The sequence below is a fragment of the Danio rerio genome, chromosome 10, assembly GCF_049306965.1.
Source record: "Danio rerio strain Tuebingen ecotype United States chromosome 10, GRCz12tu, whole genome shotgun sequence".
Lineage (NCBI taxonomy): Eukaryota > Metazoa > Chordata > Actinopteri > Cypriniformes > Danionidae > Danio > Danio rerio.
In genome coordinates this window covers 15,528,980-15,551,101 of record NC_133185.1, presented here as the reverse complement: position 1 = coordinate 15,551,101, position 22,122 = coordinate 15,528,980, and the positions used below count along the sequence as shown (strand labels likewise).

Here is a 22,122-nt window from a genome sequence, read left to right as displayed (position 1 = left end):
ATAGACCTATTTTCATTTAGTAAAGACGTAATGGATTTACATGGTTAAATTTTAACTTATTATGCATCAAATATGCACTCCAAACTTTATCTATATTGAGACTTGTAGAATTCTGCATCATATGCACTGCTTCCAAATTGCATTGTTAGTCATTTTTCTTTTTGTTTTATTTTTATTTTCATCTGTGCTATCTATTATTTTCTATAAAGCTACTTCTGACCATGACATGTTCACACCTAAATAGTTATAAGAGACATGTTTAAGGGATTATATAGAGCATATTCTTTTTTTTTTTTTTTTTTTTCTTCTTTAGGTAAGAAGAGATCTCAACTTAAGTGTCATACTTTGAGGGAAATTTACTTTTAAAGCTTAAAGCATCAGAATTGGTACTCTGTATCGACTGATCACCATGACAAGGAATCAGTACTTGGTATTGGCTGCAAAAATACTGATGAGAGCATCCCTATCAGATATAAGTTCTTATTATTAGATACTAGTGCTTACTGTTTAGGAACTCACACATATTAAATAGACATAAGTACTTATTCTTACACTTACTTGTATCTGGTAAGTAAGGGAAGTAAGGAACTAAGCCAAAGGTAAATGTATAAATGAGTATTCATATTAATAGTGACAAGTCTTATCACACTAATCATATCTTATTTATGTAATACATATTTTATATATAGTGTTTATATATATTAAATTAGCAATATTAATAAGTTCTAGTATTTAACAAATGGCAACTAGTGTCTAATGAAGTATTACTAGGCCCAGATTTCAGCAGATTTTTTAGCCCATAATTGAGTTTATTTAAATGAAAGTGTGGGTAAATAAATATTTACCTTATTTTTATACTTATTTCCATCATTTTATTAACCAATATGGAAATGTGTATATGAATTATTCACAATACTGTTTGTAAAATAATATTGTATGTATTTTACTAGATATATTTTATGAGACTTAAGTTGTTGCAATTTACATTGTAATCCTTAAAAAAAATAATAATAATAATAATATATATATATATATATATATATATATATATATATATATATATATATATATATATATATATATATATATTATTATTATTATTATTTTTTTTTTTTTTTTACTGTACTGTACTGTACTGCATCATTTTATTTTATTTTATTTTTTCTTTACAAATTTCATTCAAAATGTCTGTCTGGCCCTAATAAGTACCAGTCTCTAAAAAAAACAAAAACTAGTAACTAATGAAAAAACAAAAACAAAAAAAAAACTAATCTTAATTTTTTTTTGAAAACGTCCTAAAAAAGAGAAGCAGCTAATGGATATGCACTAGGACTTAATGACAAAGTTTCCATTAGCTTCTATACTAGTAGCAATAAAGTAGTTACTAGTAAGTTTTATTTCATAATAAATTGCTTGCCATAAAGTTTTGTATTAATGCTGTGGGGAAAACTTTGTGGATTGGTGCAGTCCTGCAATAAAGTGTCATAAAAAATTAATGTGCAACAGCGAATGCAGCCTGCGGTTTTCAGAAGTTAAACTTTTTAGACATTTTCTGATGCATTGAGGAACATTCCCCTGTTCCCAGTTACCAAAAGATGTCCGGTAATAATGATGACTAAACCATATGGAAATGAAAATCAAGTGTGTTTTTCCCACTCTGCGAGTTTTAGACTCTTTTTCCTCTCTAAAAACCTGATTTACTGTGGAAGATTGATAATTACATGTGTCTTTGGACTTAAGTATGTGTCTCCTGATTACTGTTAAACATAATTGTCTATAATTTGGCTACTCAGTTACCGGTTACAGTTGCCAGTAATGTTGATAAACTCCTGAGTGTTTCTCTGACCAGTTTACTTTGAGAAACACACATCCTGTCATTCTTCAGGAGCTGATAATGATAATTTTAATCATGAAGGATGATGCATCTTATATAATTTAGATGGGTTTTGTATATCTAACTAGCATTAAATTAACATTAAAGATTTAGTTTTTTTTTTTTTTTTTTAAATAACTTCTTAAATCTTTTTTTTATAACATACATATATAAACCCATATGTTTATTTTATATCTGATTATTTTAGTAAATATGATGTATAATTTAATTTAAAATGCATTGCAAAAAATAAATAAAAAATCTGTATACTATTTACATTTAAATAGCATGATCTTGTAAATAATTGCTTTATATTGCATATGAGCTATCAAGCTTTATCAACAATGTCTCTAGAGAAAAAAAAAATGCAAATAAAACAACATTTTTGATTATTGTCAAAAGCTATTTTTAACAAAAAACATCTTTCCAAAAGCCGTTTTAACCAACCATCCAAGTGAAAAAAATAAAATAAAAATAATTGATGACAAATTAAAGAAAAACAAACAATGGTAAAATAAATATATTAAAACACAGTATTAAAATACATATATTGCATTAGCATTGCATATACAGTATGTGTAAGGCATAATCAACAGCTTGCCATGCGTTAAAGGATTTTAATACACAAATTGAAGGCAAAGTGCATTAAAATCCTTTATCGCAACGCAAGCCGTTGATTATCCTGCTTATTCCATGGTCGTTTGCTAAGGTAGTTTTACCTAAGTTTTAACAAGTTTTGCTCTTTGCAGCGCAGTATTTGTCCGAATTTTTGTCAATATTGACATGTTAGATTTTCTAGTCCCTCTTCTGAATCAGCAGTGACAGGCAGACAGACGGAAAGAGAGATTATGTGCATATTGTTTAGGTCAATTGAGGCTCTGGTTATCAAGCTGATTTAGGTTCAGATCTTAATTTTTGTAACCATTTTTAGCCAGTAATTTAATGCTATAAAAACAAGGCGTGTCATCATGATTGACAGTTGTGGTTAAAAGCTTCCCAAAGCAGACCGTCTGAGCTTCAGGACGAGATTGAAGAGTTATTATTCCGTTCTATGATATTTTACTATGATAAATGAGTTCAGCAGTAAACCAAGCTTTCTGACCTACGGGGTCTGGTGGATCACTGTTTAGTCAATAAAATATGGGCTTTATCTGGCTTTATTATTAGTTTGCTGATACACGCCTAGCCGTGATGGGGAAAAAAAAAACAGGTGATCATTATCTAGCAGGAATTTTTGTTTGGGTCTGAAATAATAATTTGGAAGACTAAACTAAATCTTACGCCCACATCGATCTCCTGTAACGTTATTTGAATTTGATTTACAGGTTGTCTCTGACATGTTAAGTTTTGGGATGTTATTGAGTTATATGAAAACAAATGATAAACAATATACAAGCAATTTGCAGCAGCTACAGGACATGAGTTGATGTATTTAACAAGTTTATTGTACAAATTGATATGGATTATTTAGTGTAGTGCAGTGATATTGTATAAATATCCTGTTGATATTGGGACGTTTTCAAAGTACTGTATTCTGTGGTTTGTATAAGTCAGGGTTTTAAAACTGCCAAAATTTTCGGTAATACCATTTCTAAGGTATGTGTAAGATTTTTTTTATTTTACTTTTTTTTTTTTTTTTAAACAACAGTATCTCCAGCAAAAAAAGATATCGAAAGATGCTGTTTTAAATTGTAAAGACATCAGTGATTTTGAAATAAATGAAGACATCAGAAGTCCATGATTCATTTGACTTATTCAGCCTGACATGTTTACTGCTCCAAAATATTTAAAATCTTTCAAAAAATAAAATATATTGTTTTTAAAGGATTTTTTTTAATATCAAGAATATATTTTAGAGCAGTGATCACAATACCTTGAATACCGACCAATAGTTGATATTTTAAAATCTCATTGTATTTATCTTTCAAACACACAATTTTTGTTTGTTTGTTTGTTTTTTTTGCTTGCTTGCTTGCATGTTTGTTTGTTTGAGACACCTGTCATCATCAATAAAAATAAAAAAAATTCTGATGGTGGCATCTGTGACTCGTTCCTAATTATTGGAAAATATTTAGTTTGTCTTGTGATTGTCATCTGGAGAACTGTGATTAAAAAAGCCTTTTGTTTGTTTTTCTGTGGATGTCACATGTTGTGGTTTTACCACGTCATTTGACCAAAATGATAATGCTTGATGCGTCACCATGTGTGTATCTGTGTGTGAATCATTGACACGCTCTCATTTTATTAACAAATTATTGTTCAGTTTGAAGCCCTATAGCGATATCTGAACGATGATTTCCTGTAGTCAGATACACCCAAGTAAAGGGTATTTGTACTAACAGTTTTTTTGTCACAGCTTCTTTACACTGTGAGAATGATAATGATGCTGGCAGTAATAGACAGTCTTTTGTGTTGAGATAAGTATGAAAGCTGAAAAAGTGCAGACTGTAACAAAAAAGTGTGTAAAGTGTTTTTCAGTTGCCCTTTCTGTGTGTAGTTTGCATGTTCTCCCCGTATTGGCGTGGGTTTCCTTCCTTCCATCCAAAGACATGCTGTACAGGTGAATTAAATAAGCTAAATTGGCGGTCGTGTGTGTGTGTGTGTTTGTGTGTGTGTGTGTGTGTGTGAATGTAAGAATGAATGGCTGTTTCCCAGTACTAGATTGCGGCTTGAAGGGCATGCGCTGCTTAAAACATATGTTGTATAAGTTAGCAGTTCATTCTGCTCTGGCGACCCCTGGTTTATAAGCCGAAGAAAAATGAATGAATAAATTATTTAGTAATGTTTTTTGACAGTTTTTACTATTTTACAAATGTTTGTTTGTTTACAAATTTTATTGTAGTTTTTACTAAACTTATTCATTCATTCATTCATTCATTCATTCATTCATTATCAGTAAGATGGTTCACTAGTTCATTTAACTACAATTTAAATTAATCTAATTAATCTAATCTAATTTATTCAGAAATAACCAATTAATTTATAACATATTCATTCATTCATTAATTCATTCATTCATTCATTCATAACTAATTCCTTATTACTCAATTAACTAATTCATTCATTCAGAATTAACTCATTCATTCGTAACATATTAATTTGTTCATAATTAACTCATTATTTCACAATTAACTGATTCATTTATTCACAATAAACTAATTTATTAATTCATAACATATTAATTCGTTCATAACTAATTCATAATTTAACAGTTAACTAATTCATTCAATCATAACATTATTCCACAATCAACTAGTTCATTTATTCATAATGTATTAATTCGTTTTTAACTAATCTATTATTTCATTCATCAATTAATTCATTCATTTTCTTTTCAGTTTAGTCCCTTTATTAATCTGGGGTCGCCACAGCAGAACGAACCGCCACCTTATCCAGCACATGTTACGCAGCGGATGCCCTTCCAGCTTTAACCTATCTCTGGGAAACATCCATATACTCCCATTCACACTCATACACTACGGACAATTTAGCTTACCCAATTCATCTGTACCACATGTCTTTAAACCTGCCGAGGGTCGAACCAGCGACCTTCTTTCTGTGATGTGACAGCCCTACCTACTGCACCACCGCATCGCCCTTCATTATTTCAGTTAACTTATTTATTTATTCACAATGTGTTCATTCGTTCATAACTAATTAATTATTTAGTTCTTAATTTATTTATTCATAAATTTTTTATTCATTCAATCATTAACAGTTAACTATTTCATTCATTCATTCATTTATTCATTCATTTTCTTGTTGGCTTTGTCCCTTTATTAAATCAGGGTCACCACAGCGGATTGAACTGCCAACTTATCAGCATATGGGGAAAACCCACGCAAACACGGGGAGAACATGCAAATTCCACACAGAAATGCCAACTGATCCAGCAGAGGCTCGAACCATGAACCTTCTTGCTGTGAGGCTATCGTGCTACCCACTACACCACCTTATGGCCCTAATTCATTTATTCATAACTAATTTATTATTTCACAATTAACTAATTATTAACAATTTACTGATTCATTAATTCATAACTTATTTATTGATTCTTTAAGAATTCATTAATTTATAACTTATACATTAATTCCCAATTAACTAATTCAATCATTCAGAACTAATTTATTAGTTTACTTTTAACTAATTAATTAATTAATTAATTAATTAATTCATTCATTCATTCACAATTAACTAATTCATTCATTCATAATTAGGTAACAGATTTATTAATCAATTCATTCATAATTAAGTAATTTATTTACAATTATCTTAATTATTGATTGTTTGTTTAGTTTGTTCATTCATTCTATGTATAAAATAATGTCTTGTCTGTCTGTCTGTCTGTCTTTCTTTCTTTCTTTCTTTCTTTCTTTCTTTCTTTCTTTCTTTCTTGTTTCCACATTTTGATCTTTAGTGTTTATATTTAAACCATTGTCATTTTTCCTTCATCAATGATCAAATGATCTCCCCTGAGAGTGTTGTTGTGAGGTGTGGTGACTTCAGCATCTGGAATGTGAAATGAGTTCCTGCATTGACTTTTATTAATGTCTTTCCTCGGGCACCGTTTGTCATAAAACGCCAGCCTGCCAGGCAAACGACAGATGTGTCCTGTCAGTTACTGTATTTGTTTAAAGCGTTTACAGCTTGTTGATACTCAGCTCCTCAGGGCCATTTTTCAGATAGCGGGCCTTTTCATTTGACGTCATGTCCCAGAATGCCCTCTACACCCCACTGAAAAACACAACAGAAACCAATACAGAAGACACTGTTGCTTTCCACTAATACTATTAAAACATTATTAACTATCAAATTTTAACCATGAAAATCCCTAGTTTAAAAGTTTCTAGTCTGTTTTGAGACATATTTTATCAGGAGACAGTGCTCAGCATAATTGAGTATGTCCCATTTTGAAAATATAGTTTTAGCCACTTCTGAGTAAATATAGGCAATGTATTTTGGTGCATTTAAACAAAACAGATTTATTAAAAAGATATATTAATGAAAATAATATTTTAGTCACCAAAAATATTTAGAAATTGAAAGATAATACAAATAAATTCAAGGAAATTACAAATACAAAACCACATTTTTCAAATTTTTCGATTGCCTTGATTTTTCCTCTCTTTTAAATAATTGTAATTAATATTTTTCTATAACATATACATTTGTGTGTACTGGTTTTTGGATTTTTGTCGTAAGTTATTTTGTTAGACATATATATATATATATATATATATATATATATATATATATATATATATATATATATATATATATATATATATATATATATATATATATATATATATATATATATATATATATATATAGTTAAAATTAATTTACTTCTAATGTAATCACTAAAACATTACAATACCATTAGTGCTCCTTTGATTTGTGAGGGGTGAACTTATCTGTGCTGAGCACTGTATGCTGGATTTAACATGCCAGGAAAAGGCTAGTTAGCTAAAATAAAATAAAATAAAATAAATCTATTAATTTGAGTTTAAGTAAATCAAATTATGTCAATTAAATAATTTAATGAAAAAAAATATTGACCACAATTAAGTACAGTTGAAATGCAATAAAATATAATTAAAAGCAAATACTATTAAATCACATCAAAAAATAAATAAATAAATAAATAAATATATATATATATATATATATATATATATATATATATATATATATATATATATATGTATATATATATATATATATATATATATATACACACACACACACACACATTAAAATAAATTGAAAAAAATGATAACAAAACGCTAGTAAAAACACACAAAAACAATAATATATAATTATATATATATAATTATTATTATTAATTAATTTATTAACTTCCATTGTAATCATTAAAACATTTTTATTTTAATTTATTTTATTTCATATTTCTGCAGGGCAATTAATGAATAGCCAAAGTAGCAAAATTACTTTTTAGCACAGCTGGTCTATTCAGTGGATGTTTATTCTCTGCACCTTTTAGATGGAAAATTCAAAGTTACGCATGGATTGCCACGGTGTCGTGTTTGCTTATATCAAAATTAGAGCGACTAATTGTCATGTTGTTTTGCAGGGCTGTTGGTTGCTAAGCAGGTGGATGTTTTACACAGATTGATGCCCATTAAGTCTGCAGACAGGACGTCCTTGTAGGAAACACACTGAATTGCCGTGTTTTTCTTCTTGCAGATGCCCGGTTTAGTGTCATGTCTTGGAAATCTAATAGTCACTGGATTCATCATCCTCTTCTGTGAGCTCGTCACATCAGAGATATGGACCAATGAAGGTACACACTCCTGTTATTTAAACCATAGTCAGTAATAATCAGTAGACAGTAATACAGTGATACATCAATTATTAATATTTAAATAAATAAAAATTATGTTTTGAAAAATATTTACATATACAAAGTTGTATTTCTTGTATTGTACAGTTCTGCAATTTTGACCTTTTTTATCAGAATTCAGCATTTATTTTCTCGCAAATTAAAAATTTTGTTTTGATTTTACTCACAAATTTACTCACAATTTAGATATGTGGTATAATTATGTTGAAATCTTTATTTTTAAAGATTTATTTTTATTTCTTTATTTAATCTTTACTTCTAAAATCTTTACTTTTTTATACTATTCTTATTCTCATCTATTCTTTTATTCTACATCTCTTTTTTGCACATTATTTAGAGTAATTATTTGAACTAAGAATTTTTCACAGAATTCCAAGTTTGTCTCACAATTCTCTGTTTACATTTAGCAGTTTTCACATTATTTATATTCAGAAATTAAATTGCATTTCTAAATTTCGCCTACTTTTGAAGAGCCTATATTATGCACTATAAAAGGTTTTGGGGCTCTCCAACAAAACACTGATATGCATGTAAGGTAAAAAAAAAAAAAAAAAAAAAAAAAAAAAAAACTTTCATTGTATTTTGCATTTATTTTTACCTAATTATCCCAATAAATCCTTTATGATTCATTCAGCAGTTAATTTGTATCCAAACTCCTCCTTTGCGTGAGGCTAATCTGCGCTAATTGGTCTGATGACGTCTATGTCGGGTTCAGCACAAGATGGACAGAAACGCCCACTATGGTTATGAAGTAGCAGAGTTCAGAGTATATGCGTAAGCCCAATACAGGAATGCATTAAAGCAATACAGTTAAACACCAGCATATACTCTACTTGTAACCCTAACCCCAAGTAATAACAATGACACACATTCAGTATTAATCCACACAGTGGCAAAAGTTTAACTATTTTGAAAATTTACTGATTGCGAGTACAAAAACGCATTTAAATTGGTAAAGAAAGAAGCACTCATCACATTTTCAATGTGTTTTTGGACTAATGTGAATGTGAATAGCCTATAAAGATTTAACCTAAAACATACATTACAATCACTGATCTATAATAGATAAGTGATTACAAAGCATGTAAAACGATAACAAGTTACAACACACAATTAAATACATATTTTACAAACTACAGAAAACAGGGCAACCATTTTATTCATACTTACAGCTTGTGTAAGAAGGAGAAACACTTACTGGACCTGGAGGAAGAAGAAACTGGTCCATTTGAACTGTGTTAACAGTTACTGAAACGTCCCATACATTAATAGTCTTTACTGATCCTTCCTTTATTAGCAAACCCCTCATTGCAGCGTAGGCTATTGTATTAATCATTAGAAAAATGAAAGGAACACACACAGCACAAGGTATACTGTCGTATTGTTGTGAAAATTAACCCACAGCTGCATATGTGGCCATCTGTGAGTTATTGTAATCTTTGCGTCATGATCATGCACATGATCACCTGCACTCTGCTAGTGTCTGAAGGGAAAAGCACGTTCACTTTTTACCAGATCCGGCACTTCATATTTGGCGTATATCATCGTACATACGGGCAGGCAAACGATCCAAACAAAGAACAATTTATACATTCGACTTTAAGTCGACTCTTTCCTCGAAGAATTAATAGTTTTAAACATGGTGCACTTTCAGATTTAAACCTCAGCTGGATGTTTTCATACACTTAGATAGGGCTGCACGATATTGGAAAAAATTGACATTGCGATATATTTTTCCCCTGCGATATATATTGCGATATTTTTTATCTATATATACTTAAGACTAGGGCTGTGACAGTCACCATGACAACTGCGTCACCGCGGTGGTCAGTTGCCACCTCGGTTGTCCATTGCCACCGACCGAAGTATGTGACGTCACGCACTTTAAAACACAAATTACTGTTATGTTGCCAAGTATTACATATCTGTTAGAATATAACATTAGGCGCGATTCAGCAAGTTCAAGTTCAACCATGAATCTTGTTAGAAAACGAACTCTTACATCTGGGAACATTTTGGATTCGTGCCGACCGAGAAAGGTAAACGAATCAATTTGGATTAAGCTTTTTGTATGGGGGTTTTAAGTAAAGTGTGTTTTAATATTCACTGCTGAGAGTCCAAACACTGAGGAGCAAATCCATCGATACGCAGATCCACGGGTCCCGAACCATGCAAGCTAGTGGCGATTGACGGCGAGGGAAAAAAAGCCATGTAGGCTTTAATCAACTCCTATCTTCTAAACGCAGAAGCCCAGCTCAGCCAGGCATGGCAGAGGCATTTGCAAAAATGGCCAGATACAAAAGAGAAAGTGATAAATGGAAGACATTGACGAGAAATGGAGCAACATAGGCTATTTGGTAGCTAGTTAAGAACGCGCCGCTCCGCAGAGTAGAGAAACCTGCGTTGCGAGAAATGCGGGCGGCGGAACAGAAGCAGAAGCCCTCCCTCGCATGGTTGTGAAAAAGTAGCTTGTCTGTGCATTTTCGCTACAAGCACACCGTCTGACAGTGTATTGCTGGAAACATTATAACCCCATTCTTCACTTAAACCGGACAAAGTCAACATGTTAGATTTTCTGGCAAATAATTTAAAATATGAATACAAAAGGTGGAGAGAAACAACGCTGTTTTTTTTAAACATCTGACTTATATTGTTACTAGGTTAATATTTTCTTTTTTACTTATAATTATTAATATTTATTCACTGATAATTCACTGATTAGTAAAGTGCCATTTAGGCTATTTGTTAAGTTTTTAAAAATGTAACGTTTAATTGTTATTATTATACGGTTTCAAGCAGTTAAAGTAATTTAATATTTAACTACAATATTTATAAACAGTTTTATGTTGTTTTATTAACGAAAGTTCAAAAATAAACATGTATGTTTATACGGATGTTTTATTTATTAATATTTAATTAAGTTATTCCTTAATTTTTACATAAAAGGTAAATTAACTTAGGTAGGCTACATTATTTGTTAATGTACGAGATCGAGGAACATGTTTGCCAGTAAATAATGTTCTCACCACTTAAAAAAATAAATAAATGAATAACTTGCGAAAAGGATGCAATAAAAAATGCAAGCGCTTAATCATTCTTCACAATCGGATTCGTACGTGCAATAAGCCGAGGCTATATTGCGCCGACAAGAAAAAGCCCTAAAACTAAGTCTAGAGAGAGAATTAATACTAGTTAATATTAATGATTATAAACACGAACTGCGTTGTATGATAAACGCATCACAATGATGTCGTGATCTTTGCTGAAGAACTGATATGTTATCACCGTCTCCCCAGCCAGGTTTTCATCTGCTTTTTTTCCCCTTCTTCTCGATACAAACAATAGTATCAGTGCCAGACCAGTGGTATAAATTATATTTTACTCTCCTGATTTCTTTTCATTAAAAAATAAATAAATGTTTAAAGTTTTGTATTGCATAGGCCTATATAATTTTAAAGATTATCATTCAGCCTACCTGCAGCACATGAGGTTGTGTGCTGGGCAAATCCCCTTTACTCATGCTACCCATTTCATTTATGACACTGTAAACTTGACTTGGCTGGCTGATCATCTTTAAACTCAAAAGGTGTTTTTAACTTGAGACTGCTTCTGCATAATGTGATGTTTCTTATTACAACTGTTAGCGGTGTCAAAATGAAAGCAAACATTAAAAAGGGTTTTGTTTTATCAATTGTATAGTTTAGTTTTAATAATAGCTAATGTATATAATAAATTTTAATATTGATTATTGTGTAGACTACAGTGTCCAACAAAACAATTTTATTAGGTTACTCTAATAGACCAAATCCCTAACTGAAAAACGAATGTGAAAATGACAGGGAGTCATTTTCTCTGCTAAAATTAATTTAACAACAAATTTCTTTTGCGTTTTTTCCCCTTTAGAGATCAAAAGAGCTGTATTTAAAGAATTATTTCACTAAAACAAGAATTGAATGCCCAATTCTTTCCCGTGTGAGTTTGGTGCGCCTCCGCGTCTGCGTTTTTAAGGTTGCAGGTGCACCCTGACCTGACGCGGGGACCAGATCTCTGCACTATTGCTTTAATTTCTCAATTTTCATAACTGCATTGCATTTTCATATGGTAAAATATCAAAATGTATGTTCTGAAAGTAGTAGGAATGACAGGAGTGTTATTAATTAATGACAGAAAGAACTTTCACTTTTGAGTGAACTTCTGTCACGTGTTATTTTAGTATGATAAAATAAACAAAAATAGTAATGCAGAAAAGTATTTTTCGCTCTGCCAAGCCTTCTCTGTTGCTGTATAGAGAAGCAGCCTGCTCAGTCTCCTTACCCCGGCCCCACCCCGCCCACCAACTCCTGAACGTCTCACTCACTCACTCACTCACTCACTCATGCGGGCATGCACTGCGGTCTCATGAGGAAACGCAGCTTTTTGATATAATGTTTTTCTTGTTCTCAAATACAAATAATTTATCAAGTATTGTTTGAAATAAGCGTTCGTAAAAACACGCTATTCGTGCTTTTCGAATACCGTATTCCGGTTCGGCTCCACCCATAATATATATATATATATATAATTAATTTTTTTTTGCTTTGCATCGCACCCTCCTGCGATGTGACTATCGCGGATGCGCACATCGCGATTTCGATGCTGAAACGATATATTGTGCAGCCCTACACTTAGAGTTGTGTTTCATGCTGCATTAAAGGTTAATTTCAAAAACCCATAATAGGGGCTCTATAAGTTTATTCCTTGCCATTGTTTATAGACTATTTATAATATATTGATTTAGTTTTTTGGAATTGGGAAGATACAAATTTATGATAAAAAGAATCATAATACAAGATTTCAATTTTAGATATTGTTAAGAGTTTTAAGAAAAAAAACATCTAAAGGTGAAACACAAGCCTTTATACTTTTGCACTATAAAATCACTAAGATACAGTAATGCTTTAGAAAAAAAAAACTAAAACATAATAACCATAGTATTGTGCAACATGATTAAAATGGAAAAGAACTGTTTTTAATTATAATATACTCTAAATTGTTATCATTCAGTTTGGTTGCCTCAAGTGTTTAGGTTTGTGTTCCAGCATATGAAACTCATCAGAAGTCTCTCTAGCGTGTCCTCATTTAGACAATCATGATGAAATTATTCTGAACAGCTATGCCAGATAACAAACTGATTTATCATCTGCAAAATTCAATTTTAATCCATCGCAGGAATATAGCCGTAGCCTTGTTTTGTAGAACAATAAACATCTCTGTTTTAAATTCCCAGTCTCTATTGCCCTGCATATGGATTGCTCAATTAATGCATGCAACTCTGGTCTTTCTTTCTTTCTGTGTGTGTGTGTTATGGCTGCAATTTAGTTGGCCAGAGAGGGAGAAATTTGAGAAATGCGGTGGGATTTCAAATAATATGCTTTTGCCAGTATTTCTTGAAAGCCGACATTGAGCATGAGTGTTTCTTGAGCGCAGTTAAACCCTGGGCACTGGAATGCTGCCACACTTAGTGTGTGTGTGTGTCTCTTTGTTTAACTCATGGCAGTACATCCCTGATATAAATACTGAAATCTGACTATGCAGAAACGCACTGTAACATAAACACCTTAATTCTTGCTATAGAAACCCTGCTGGGCTTATAAATAATGAAAGGATGTGCAATTTTAGGGGAAGCGACCCTTGAAACTTTAGCTTTTCACATTGCATATGATTTTTTGCAGTTAAACTACATTCAATATGACCCTTTGAAAAAAAAAAAGTCGTCAACTTTCCAACTTAAACATTTAAATTTTAAAATAGAAATAGGAACATAAGTGTACTTAATAACATAAGCATGTTAATACCTTGTGAAAACAGTAATGTGTCTTACTGTAGCTGACCCCTTGTGAAAATATTTGGGTTTATTTGAAACTTTTCTAATTGGGTTTATGCCAGAGCTGAAACCAATCCTTTGCCAACAGTGCCACTCGTTCAGAACCGGTTTGTCTTTTTACTGTCAGGGAGCAGAATCTGTTAAATCACTATAAATGATGATGTTGATGATGTTGATAATGCTGTTGCGTTGTGTCTTCATTCAATCTTGCATTACCTTGAGACAACTGCCACTTAAGATAGATCTCTCATTCAATTCATTCAATTCATTTATTCATTGTTTCGTTCATTCATTCATTCGTTCGTTCATTCATTCATTCGTTCGTTCGTTCGTTCGTTCGTTCATTCATTCATTCATTCATTCATTCATTCGTCCGTTCATTCATTCATTCATTTTCCTTCGGCTTAGTCCCTTATTTATCAGGGGTTGTAGGGCTGGGCGATACAGAAAAAAAATATATCACAATAAAATGTTTAATATACTTAATTGTTTATAATTAAAGAATAATTTTTACAAACCATTTGGGAATATTGGGATTCATTTCTTTTAATTTAACAATATTATTTTAATTATCAATATCAAAATCAAATATTAACAAAGTGTCTTACAAAGTGTAAACTCTGAACAATCAAAGCCAATGTTAGGGTTGATCAACATCTGTAAGGTGTCTATAATAATCACAGTATACCACAAACTCTATTAACAAAGCAAATTATGATAATCAAATCTGAGCTTTCAAGTAAAGGAATCAACCATCATCATTCAAACACAGACTGCAGCCTTAGAAATTGTGAAGTTGAATGACTACATTACCCCATGCTAAAAAAACTCTTTCAGATGGGGAGCTAGTGGCTGGGTTGCACAAGAAAAGAAACCAAAAAGCCACTCTGGCGACATCCTTACATCCTTTTTTATTTACAATCTTCTAACTTTTATATATGGCATTTTGCCAGTGTTGTTATTCTGACCTGAGGTGGCGAAACTCAACAAAATCTGTTCACGTGTTGTGTCCAAAAGCACATGAAAAGTGTTACATGTGGATTCAGTTTTTCTTCACCATTTTCAATGTGGTTTACGCTCGGGCTCCTCTGGTGTCTCTCATTACTAGGCGATCTTCAACGATTTTCTCAGACAAACAAACCATTGCTGCAATTCTAAAACGAGTTTGCATTTATGAAGAGAATGAAAAAGCACTGCTGTGTTTGTCTGAGTCTGCCATTATTACCGAAATGTGTATATTGCATACAAAATTTGAAGCAAATAAAATGCGCATGCATCATGTGCTGTGCCAAGCCATGTGCCTCGATTGGAAATAACCCTAAGCCTACTTGCATTCCTTCCAAGGTGCATGCTCAGCAGCCACATTTTAATAAAGCTAAAGCACTTCATACCGAAAAAATCATACCAACTCTTTTTTTTTTTTTTTTTTTTATCATTATTGACAATGGTGTTCAGTCATTACATATTGATACTATTTTACCCCCCAGGTCTAAGGGATTGCCACAGTGAAATGAACCGCTGATTATAAATCAGCATCTAACACAATTGTTCCAGCAATAATATGTGTTAGCTTGCCATGTGTATTCAGGATTTTCTACAAAATAGGTCACAGGTAGTCAAAATTTACAATATGACCTCAAGCCCTATAAGAATGAGCGTATACACAAGGCTGTGTACTGTGACTAGTTCTGTATTCCATTTGCACTAATAATTGAGTTTCACACATCAAATCTGTTGAACAAAAAATGCAGGTGATACTATAATAATTAGTTTAATAATTGACAATACCAAATCTGACTACTGAAATCAGGCGTTAACCGAACAGAACTCACCATTTAATTTCGAATGCTCTTTAAACAAAAGGAAACTCTGTTTGATTTTGATGTTCAAAATGATTTTACACCATTAATTATTAATGACAAAGCCGTGATAAATGTGGAGAGTTTGCATTTTTATGAAATCTTATCAAAGATTGTATTACTTAAGGCAACACAACAATTTTTGAAGTATCTTCAGCAGGTATGTTCAGGTTTTATAGACCCATTTAGAGGTTTGTTCCTTGAAAGTGTGCTGACTTTTTCACTAGCAGTGTGGTTTTGCAGCTACTCATTTCAACAAAAAGTCAAATCCATAGCATAGTGGGAACTGCCTCAAAACAGAGGCCACACTCTGCCTTTTATAGATGACATTTATGTCTTGCGTTTGCAGAAAATGGATTAACAAAATTACACATACTGCTTGACATCTTTTCACACTTATCAAACCTAAAACTGCACTAATTTTTAACAACGCCTAATGCTAATTTATCTGTATTTAATTTAATTTTAATTTCCTTCTAATCAACAAGAATAAGCCTTAATTAAGTGAGTGAGTATAATGAAAACAAAGGCTTTCGCATTAACCAGTACAGAGTAGCCTACATCTCAGCATTTCAGCTGAGCAGTCAAACTTGTTCCATGTATGTTCTGAGGTATCCAGTTAAGAATCCCAACGTAGATAACTAAATCTTTTAATCGCATATTCAATCATAAAACCAAACATTACACCAATCATAACACCAATATTACACATTTTTGTCCACATGGGTCATCATTTACATTTCTAAAGGGGTTATTATTTTATTTTTCTATAGACGCGCAATATAGAAGTACAGGCTACATAGCAAAATATCCCAAAATAAGGAAGCAATTCTGAACTGCCTGAGCATAGTCAGAGACTGTAAGAAAAGTTGAGGCTGCACTGTGTTTTTTGACCTTTGACAGATTGACATTGGAGATCAGACCCCTCTAATCCAAAATTAGGAACACTAAATATAGCATAAAATTAATTGCTTCTATTTTACATTGCACCAGCAACATTTCTTGTTGATAGCTTAATGACTTGATGAACTAAACGACTTGCATGTCTTCTGCTTTCAGTTTCAGATGTCCAGTTCGGTGGACTGGGCTCCAGGGTCACCCTCACATGTGGAGGCTCTCACACCGGGTATGTTCTCCAGTCTATATTAAGCCTGGCTAAAACTCCATTAGGCCCTAGAGCTAAGCTTTCCTGTAAGGAGTGATAATAGTGTGCTTAACCCCCCCTCCGTTGGGGCACGAGGCCAGTCCTTATAGGGTTTGGACACATTGAGGCCATTTACTGCGGGCTGGGGGCTCGCTTCCCCAGCTTCGGATTTTGGCAAAGCTTGGGTTTCATATAAAGGCAGTTGCTGAATAATCCATATTTCTTGCCAATAAAGGCCCAATCCAAGAAAGTCCGCCTGCCAAAAATAAGATTTGCATGACACACATATGAGTAACATGATACGCAAGTCCAGCTGGAGTTGATAGCTGGTATTTTGTCGTAGGTATATCTTTCTTAGAGCAGGGAAATAGGTGAAGGTTTACTGAGTATGTTGACTGTGAGTTTGGATGGGGTCGGCAGGTCTCCAGTGGAATGGCGCTTCAATGGGAGCTCAGTACCACCGTGGCAAACACACGAGGGCTTGCTTACGCTACTGAACACCACACACTCGATGGAAGGTAACTACAGCTGCCATGATGAACAGGGAACTTTACTGCAGTCCATCAAACTGCGCCTGGGACGTAAGTCAAATTCAGCTATACAAGAGTCCCTTGTTTTGTGTTTTGACACTCAATGTGTTTTATTTGATAAAATACATGAGGGGGAAATGGGATCCCACTTTATATTAAGTGGCCTCAACTAAAATGTATTTACACTGAAATTATAAACACGTTAGAATGTCTTCTATTTTGAAGATACACGTTTTGCATTGTACTTTTGGTAAATTAAATACCTGAATTTTACTACATCTGCTATAAATTTCTGTAATAACATGTATAATTAAATTGTTGACTCCTGCTTACACTTTAATCTACCCTTAAAACCACCCAGACCACCAAATCTGTCCTTAAACTTACCCATATCCCACCTCAAGAAGAACACAATAAGTTATGTAATAAGTTATGTTATGTAATAAGTTATGAACACATTAATGAACACATTAAGTACATTGTATTTATCTTTTGTAACTGCATAGTAGTTAAGGACACTTAATATAAAGGGGGACCGAAAATAGTTTAACTGTCTGAGCCTATTTGGGCAGAAGGGGCCGGAAATTGATGAATAAATGAATTTAATTTTTTTTTTTTTTTTTGCCTTATCAGAATGGAATGACATTTGCTGACATTTTTATTTCTTATATGAACACACTATAATCATTATTTGGATGTTACACTTCAAGGTCCTTCAAGGTCCTTCAAGGTCCTTCAAGGCCCTTCAAGGTCAAAAATGATTGTAAATTAATGGAAAAAAATATATATAAATATAATCAGGTTACCCTAGAAGGAAACACTTTACTTGAATGGGGTAATAATAAGATTGTCATGATACATTTATAATCATGACATGACACGTCATAAATATAAATGAGATTGTCATTAATTGTCATTAGCTCAGTTTTGTCATTTTAAATGCAAAGGTGGCATTGTTTGAGATACCTTGGTAATGACAATCCAAAGAAATGCATCACAACTTGTTTTTATCTTTATCATGACAACTTGACATTATCAAGACAACATGGTTTGTCATACATGTCATAAACAAGATTGTCACTATGACCCTATACTACATCACGTTGCGGTGAGCTTCAAAATAACTGGGATTTGGGTCCTATTTTAATGTCAGGAAATTTTAAAAAAGAGACTTATATCACTCTAATATGACTGTGGACACACTATACATATACACAGTTCTGTCCAAACAGCTTACAAAAGAAGATTTTTTTCATAGGTGCCGTTTATGGTACTGCAAGCGGGTAAAAAAAATATATATCTGCAAAATTTAAACTAACATATTTAGTTTAATATTGCTAAATTGCGTTTGTTTGTTTAAATTCAACACATAAAAATAGCTTGCACCCACTTACGGCACCTTAAAATAAAAGAGTAAATCCAATTAGTAATTTTTTCTCAATGTTTTTTCACTGAAACAAAATATATTTGTGATTACATTTTCTCAGCAAAAGTGTCAATTAAATGTATTACAGCATCATTGATATTTAATAACATTTATTGAAATTTTAATATGTTTAGGTGAGGTCAAGAAAAATATTATTGATGCCGTCATAAAAGTCATTAAGAAGAAATGTAATTTTTTTTTTCTGCAGTTAAAATGGTCGTGGGTCATTTTAACCCATAGGTCAACAGGAGGGTTAAAGTACATTAAGTCTTGATAATTGCTGGATGTGTCTGAAATGGCACTTGTATTGGACAGATTTCTGGAAGGCCAGGAAATGTTTTAGTAAAAAGGAAACTCTTTGAGCTCAGGGAGCTGCAAAAGAAAGTTGTACGCCCTATTCTGTTTAACTCAAGGCACTTCCTCTAACAGGAAGTCAATACATCACAGCTCCACAGTTTCCTGATAGGAAGGGTGAGATTGCAGGGTAGAGTGAAGAATAGTAAAGTATAGTAAAGAATTAATGTACAGCCTTGATGTTCATGAGCTGAACAGTTCTCCAGTGCTGTTTAAATGATTCGACTTGTGTTCACAGATACTGAATGATATTTTGTGTGAAGTTATCTCATGAGATTTTCTTTGTCTTCTACATCTAGACCCACCTCATTTCGTCAGTGTGTCTTGTCGTGTGCCGAATCATATGAAAATCTCCTGCTCCTGGGAACAAACCAAGAGGACAAACTTGCCCACATCATACAGAGCCTCATACAGGTGCAGCTTCATCTTGTTCTTTACTTCTATCTATCTATCTATCTATCTATCTATCTATCTATCTATCTATCTATCTATCTATCTATCTATCTATCTATCTATCTATCTATCTATCTATCTATCTATCTATCTATCTATCTATCTATCTATCTATCTATCTATCTATCCATCCATCCATCCATCCATCCATCCATCCATCCATCCATCCATCCATCCATCCATCCATCCATCCATCCATCCATCCATCCATCCATCCATCCATCCATCCATCCATCCATCCATCCATCCATCCATCCATCCATCCATCCTGTCTGTCTGTCTGTCTGTCTGTCTGTCTGTCCATTCGTCTGTTCGTCTTCCATCCAATCAAAAGAAAAGTCTTAAAAGTAACCTAGGACATGTTAGCAGTCTCATAAAAGATGGTAGTGGTGAGTTAAAAATTCTAGTGATGTAATAAAAACCATGATACATAAACTAATGCTGAAACATTCTAGCAACATGTTAAAACCTGATATTTACTTACTAATATTGTGTATTACTGTTCTACTGTTTAGTTGACTGGTTGACTTTAATACTTTGCAATAAAATTTTTGACTGATGGCTATTGCACTTCGTGGATCATGTGATTTGGCTTTCACACAGAACATATTCTTTCATTCCAGCCCACTACTTTTCTATTGTTTTTAAACATGTTTTGTAAACATGACAGACAACTTCTGAAGCGCCACTTTGTCAGATTTAAATAAAATTACATTAAATTTGAACTTTTAACATGCCGCTGCTCATCAATGTCAGTTGGTAAAAATCATAAAACTCTTAGGTGGGGCAAGCATTATGAGCTTCTGTTTACAGTAGCAAGTTGGCATGAAAACACCATGGCGCTTATAAAAATAAATAAAAATAAACACCTTCCTGAGTGCTGCGTGTTGTGTTTTAAACACAAAGATGTGAAGGACCCCTTTTATATTACCATTCCAGACACTGTTGGATGTAAAATAAAAAACAAACAATATATATGTTATAGCACATAATTGGATTTGCGTCATTAAATTAACTCTACAGTTTATGTAATTTCGGGTGTTTCATTTTTAATTTGTTGACTTTAACTGCATTTTGGCAAGAGTATTGTTTTAATGGAATATGATACCACCTGTCGTATGGGAAATAAAATCTCTGCATTTCATGATGCAGGTGTCTGTGATCCTTCACTGACTTCTTAGGTGCAGATAATAGTGTCAAACAGCCATGCATGGAAAATCCTGTTGCAAAATGCGAAAATCATAGACGACAGTAATAGTTTGATTATGGTGTTTACATGTCTGTTCTGTTCTTCAATTATGCGACTAAAATCGGCATACATCAGATGTCCTAATTCCATTTCTGACTTTAGTCAGATTAAATTAATGAAAAATCATTGTTGACATGGTAGACTCTTAATCAGAGTATTGTCTTAATTGTATTAAAAAATTATTATTGGTGTTCATGTAAACATACTCTCTGTTACTTGATTCCATACAGTCAGAAGGGCCAGGGCCGCAAGCAAATTCCCAGTGAACCCTGTGAACAGAAGGATACCGGGGTAAATGAGTGCACAATTACAGACCCACCTTTCTGGAGCTCCTCGAAGATCCTGGTGAACATCACTGAAATCAACCCGCTGGGATCTAACTCCACCATCATCCAAATAGATCTCCGTGAACTCTGTAAGTCAATGAACCCTCTTATTCTTTTTTAAAACCTTCTTTTTCGTAGTATCTTCCCCACCTTACAGAGTATTAGAGTATCTTAGACAGTTTAACATACTGATACACGTGCAATTTGTTCTCCAGCTGTGTAAATTCACTGACATAAACACAAGTTTGCATAATGTTGGTTTTAACTTAAACATTTATGTATTTTACATCTGCTGTGAAAGAGTGCTTAGTTCAAATCTGAGTGACAGACATTTTTCAGCGCTCGTAATTGCAATTTTTTTGCTCGCATATGGACCTAAAATTTTATCTGTGCGACCTTAAAATATATTGGGAGCATATGTGCGACTGCGTAAAATTGTTGTCGTGCGACCATTTTTAACAGCAAAATGCACCATATGAACATTTCGGAGACATTCATGCATTAGGCATCTTTGCACCTAAAAACACCAAATGCAGCACTCAGGAATGGTTTGACCAGTCAACTTGCTGCAGTAAACAAAGCCTGCACCGCTTGTCTCACCTTCAAGCTCTTTTTATTGGTCCACTGTTCTAGTACAGAACGCGAATGGATTGGTTAATATCAGCTGTTAATCACTCA

General features: G+C 32.9%; 1 protein-coding gene across 22 annotated transcripts in view; it reads left to right on the top strand.

The window, feature by feature from the left end:
* The window catches only part of il11ra (interleukin 11 receptor subunit alpha), a 98,120-nt gene that overhangs the window by 45,008 nt on the left and 30,990 nt on the right, over window positions 1–22,122 (top strand). For 17 of the 22 annotated variants that reach the window (XR_012385808.1, XR_012385811.1, XR_012385809.1 and 14 more), the window contains 5 exons: window positions 8,084–8,180; window positions 17,022–17,088; window positions 17,527–17,687; window positions 19,716–19,830; window positions 21,349–21,533. Coding sequence is in view for 9 of the 22 variants with exons in the window: in NM_001113499.3 (NP_001106971.1) it covers window positions 8,084–8,180; window positions 17,022–17,088; window positions 17,527–17,687; window positions 19,716–19,830; window positions 21,349–21,533 (625 nt within the window). In the remaining 13 variants the exon portion in view is untranslated. Of the gene's footprint in view, window positions 1–5,641; window positions 5,796–8,083; window positions 8,181–17,021; window positions 17,089–17,526; window positions 17,688–19,715; window positions 19,831–21,348; window positions 21,534–22,122 lie in introns of those variants that run through there. The other 5 variants (XR_012385805.1, XR_012385807.1, XR_012385806.1 and 2 more) reach the window with 2 other exon arrangements.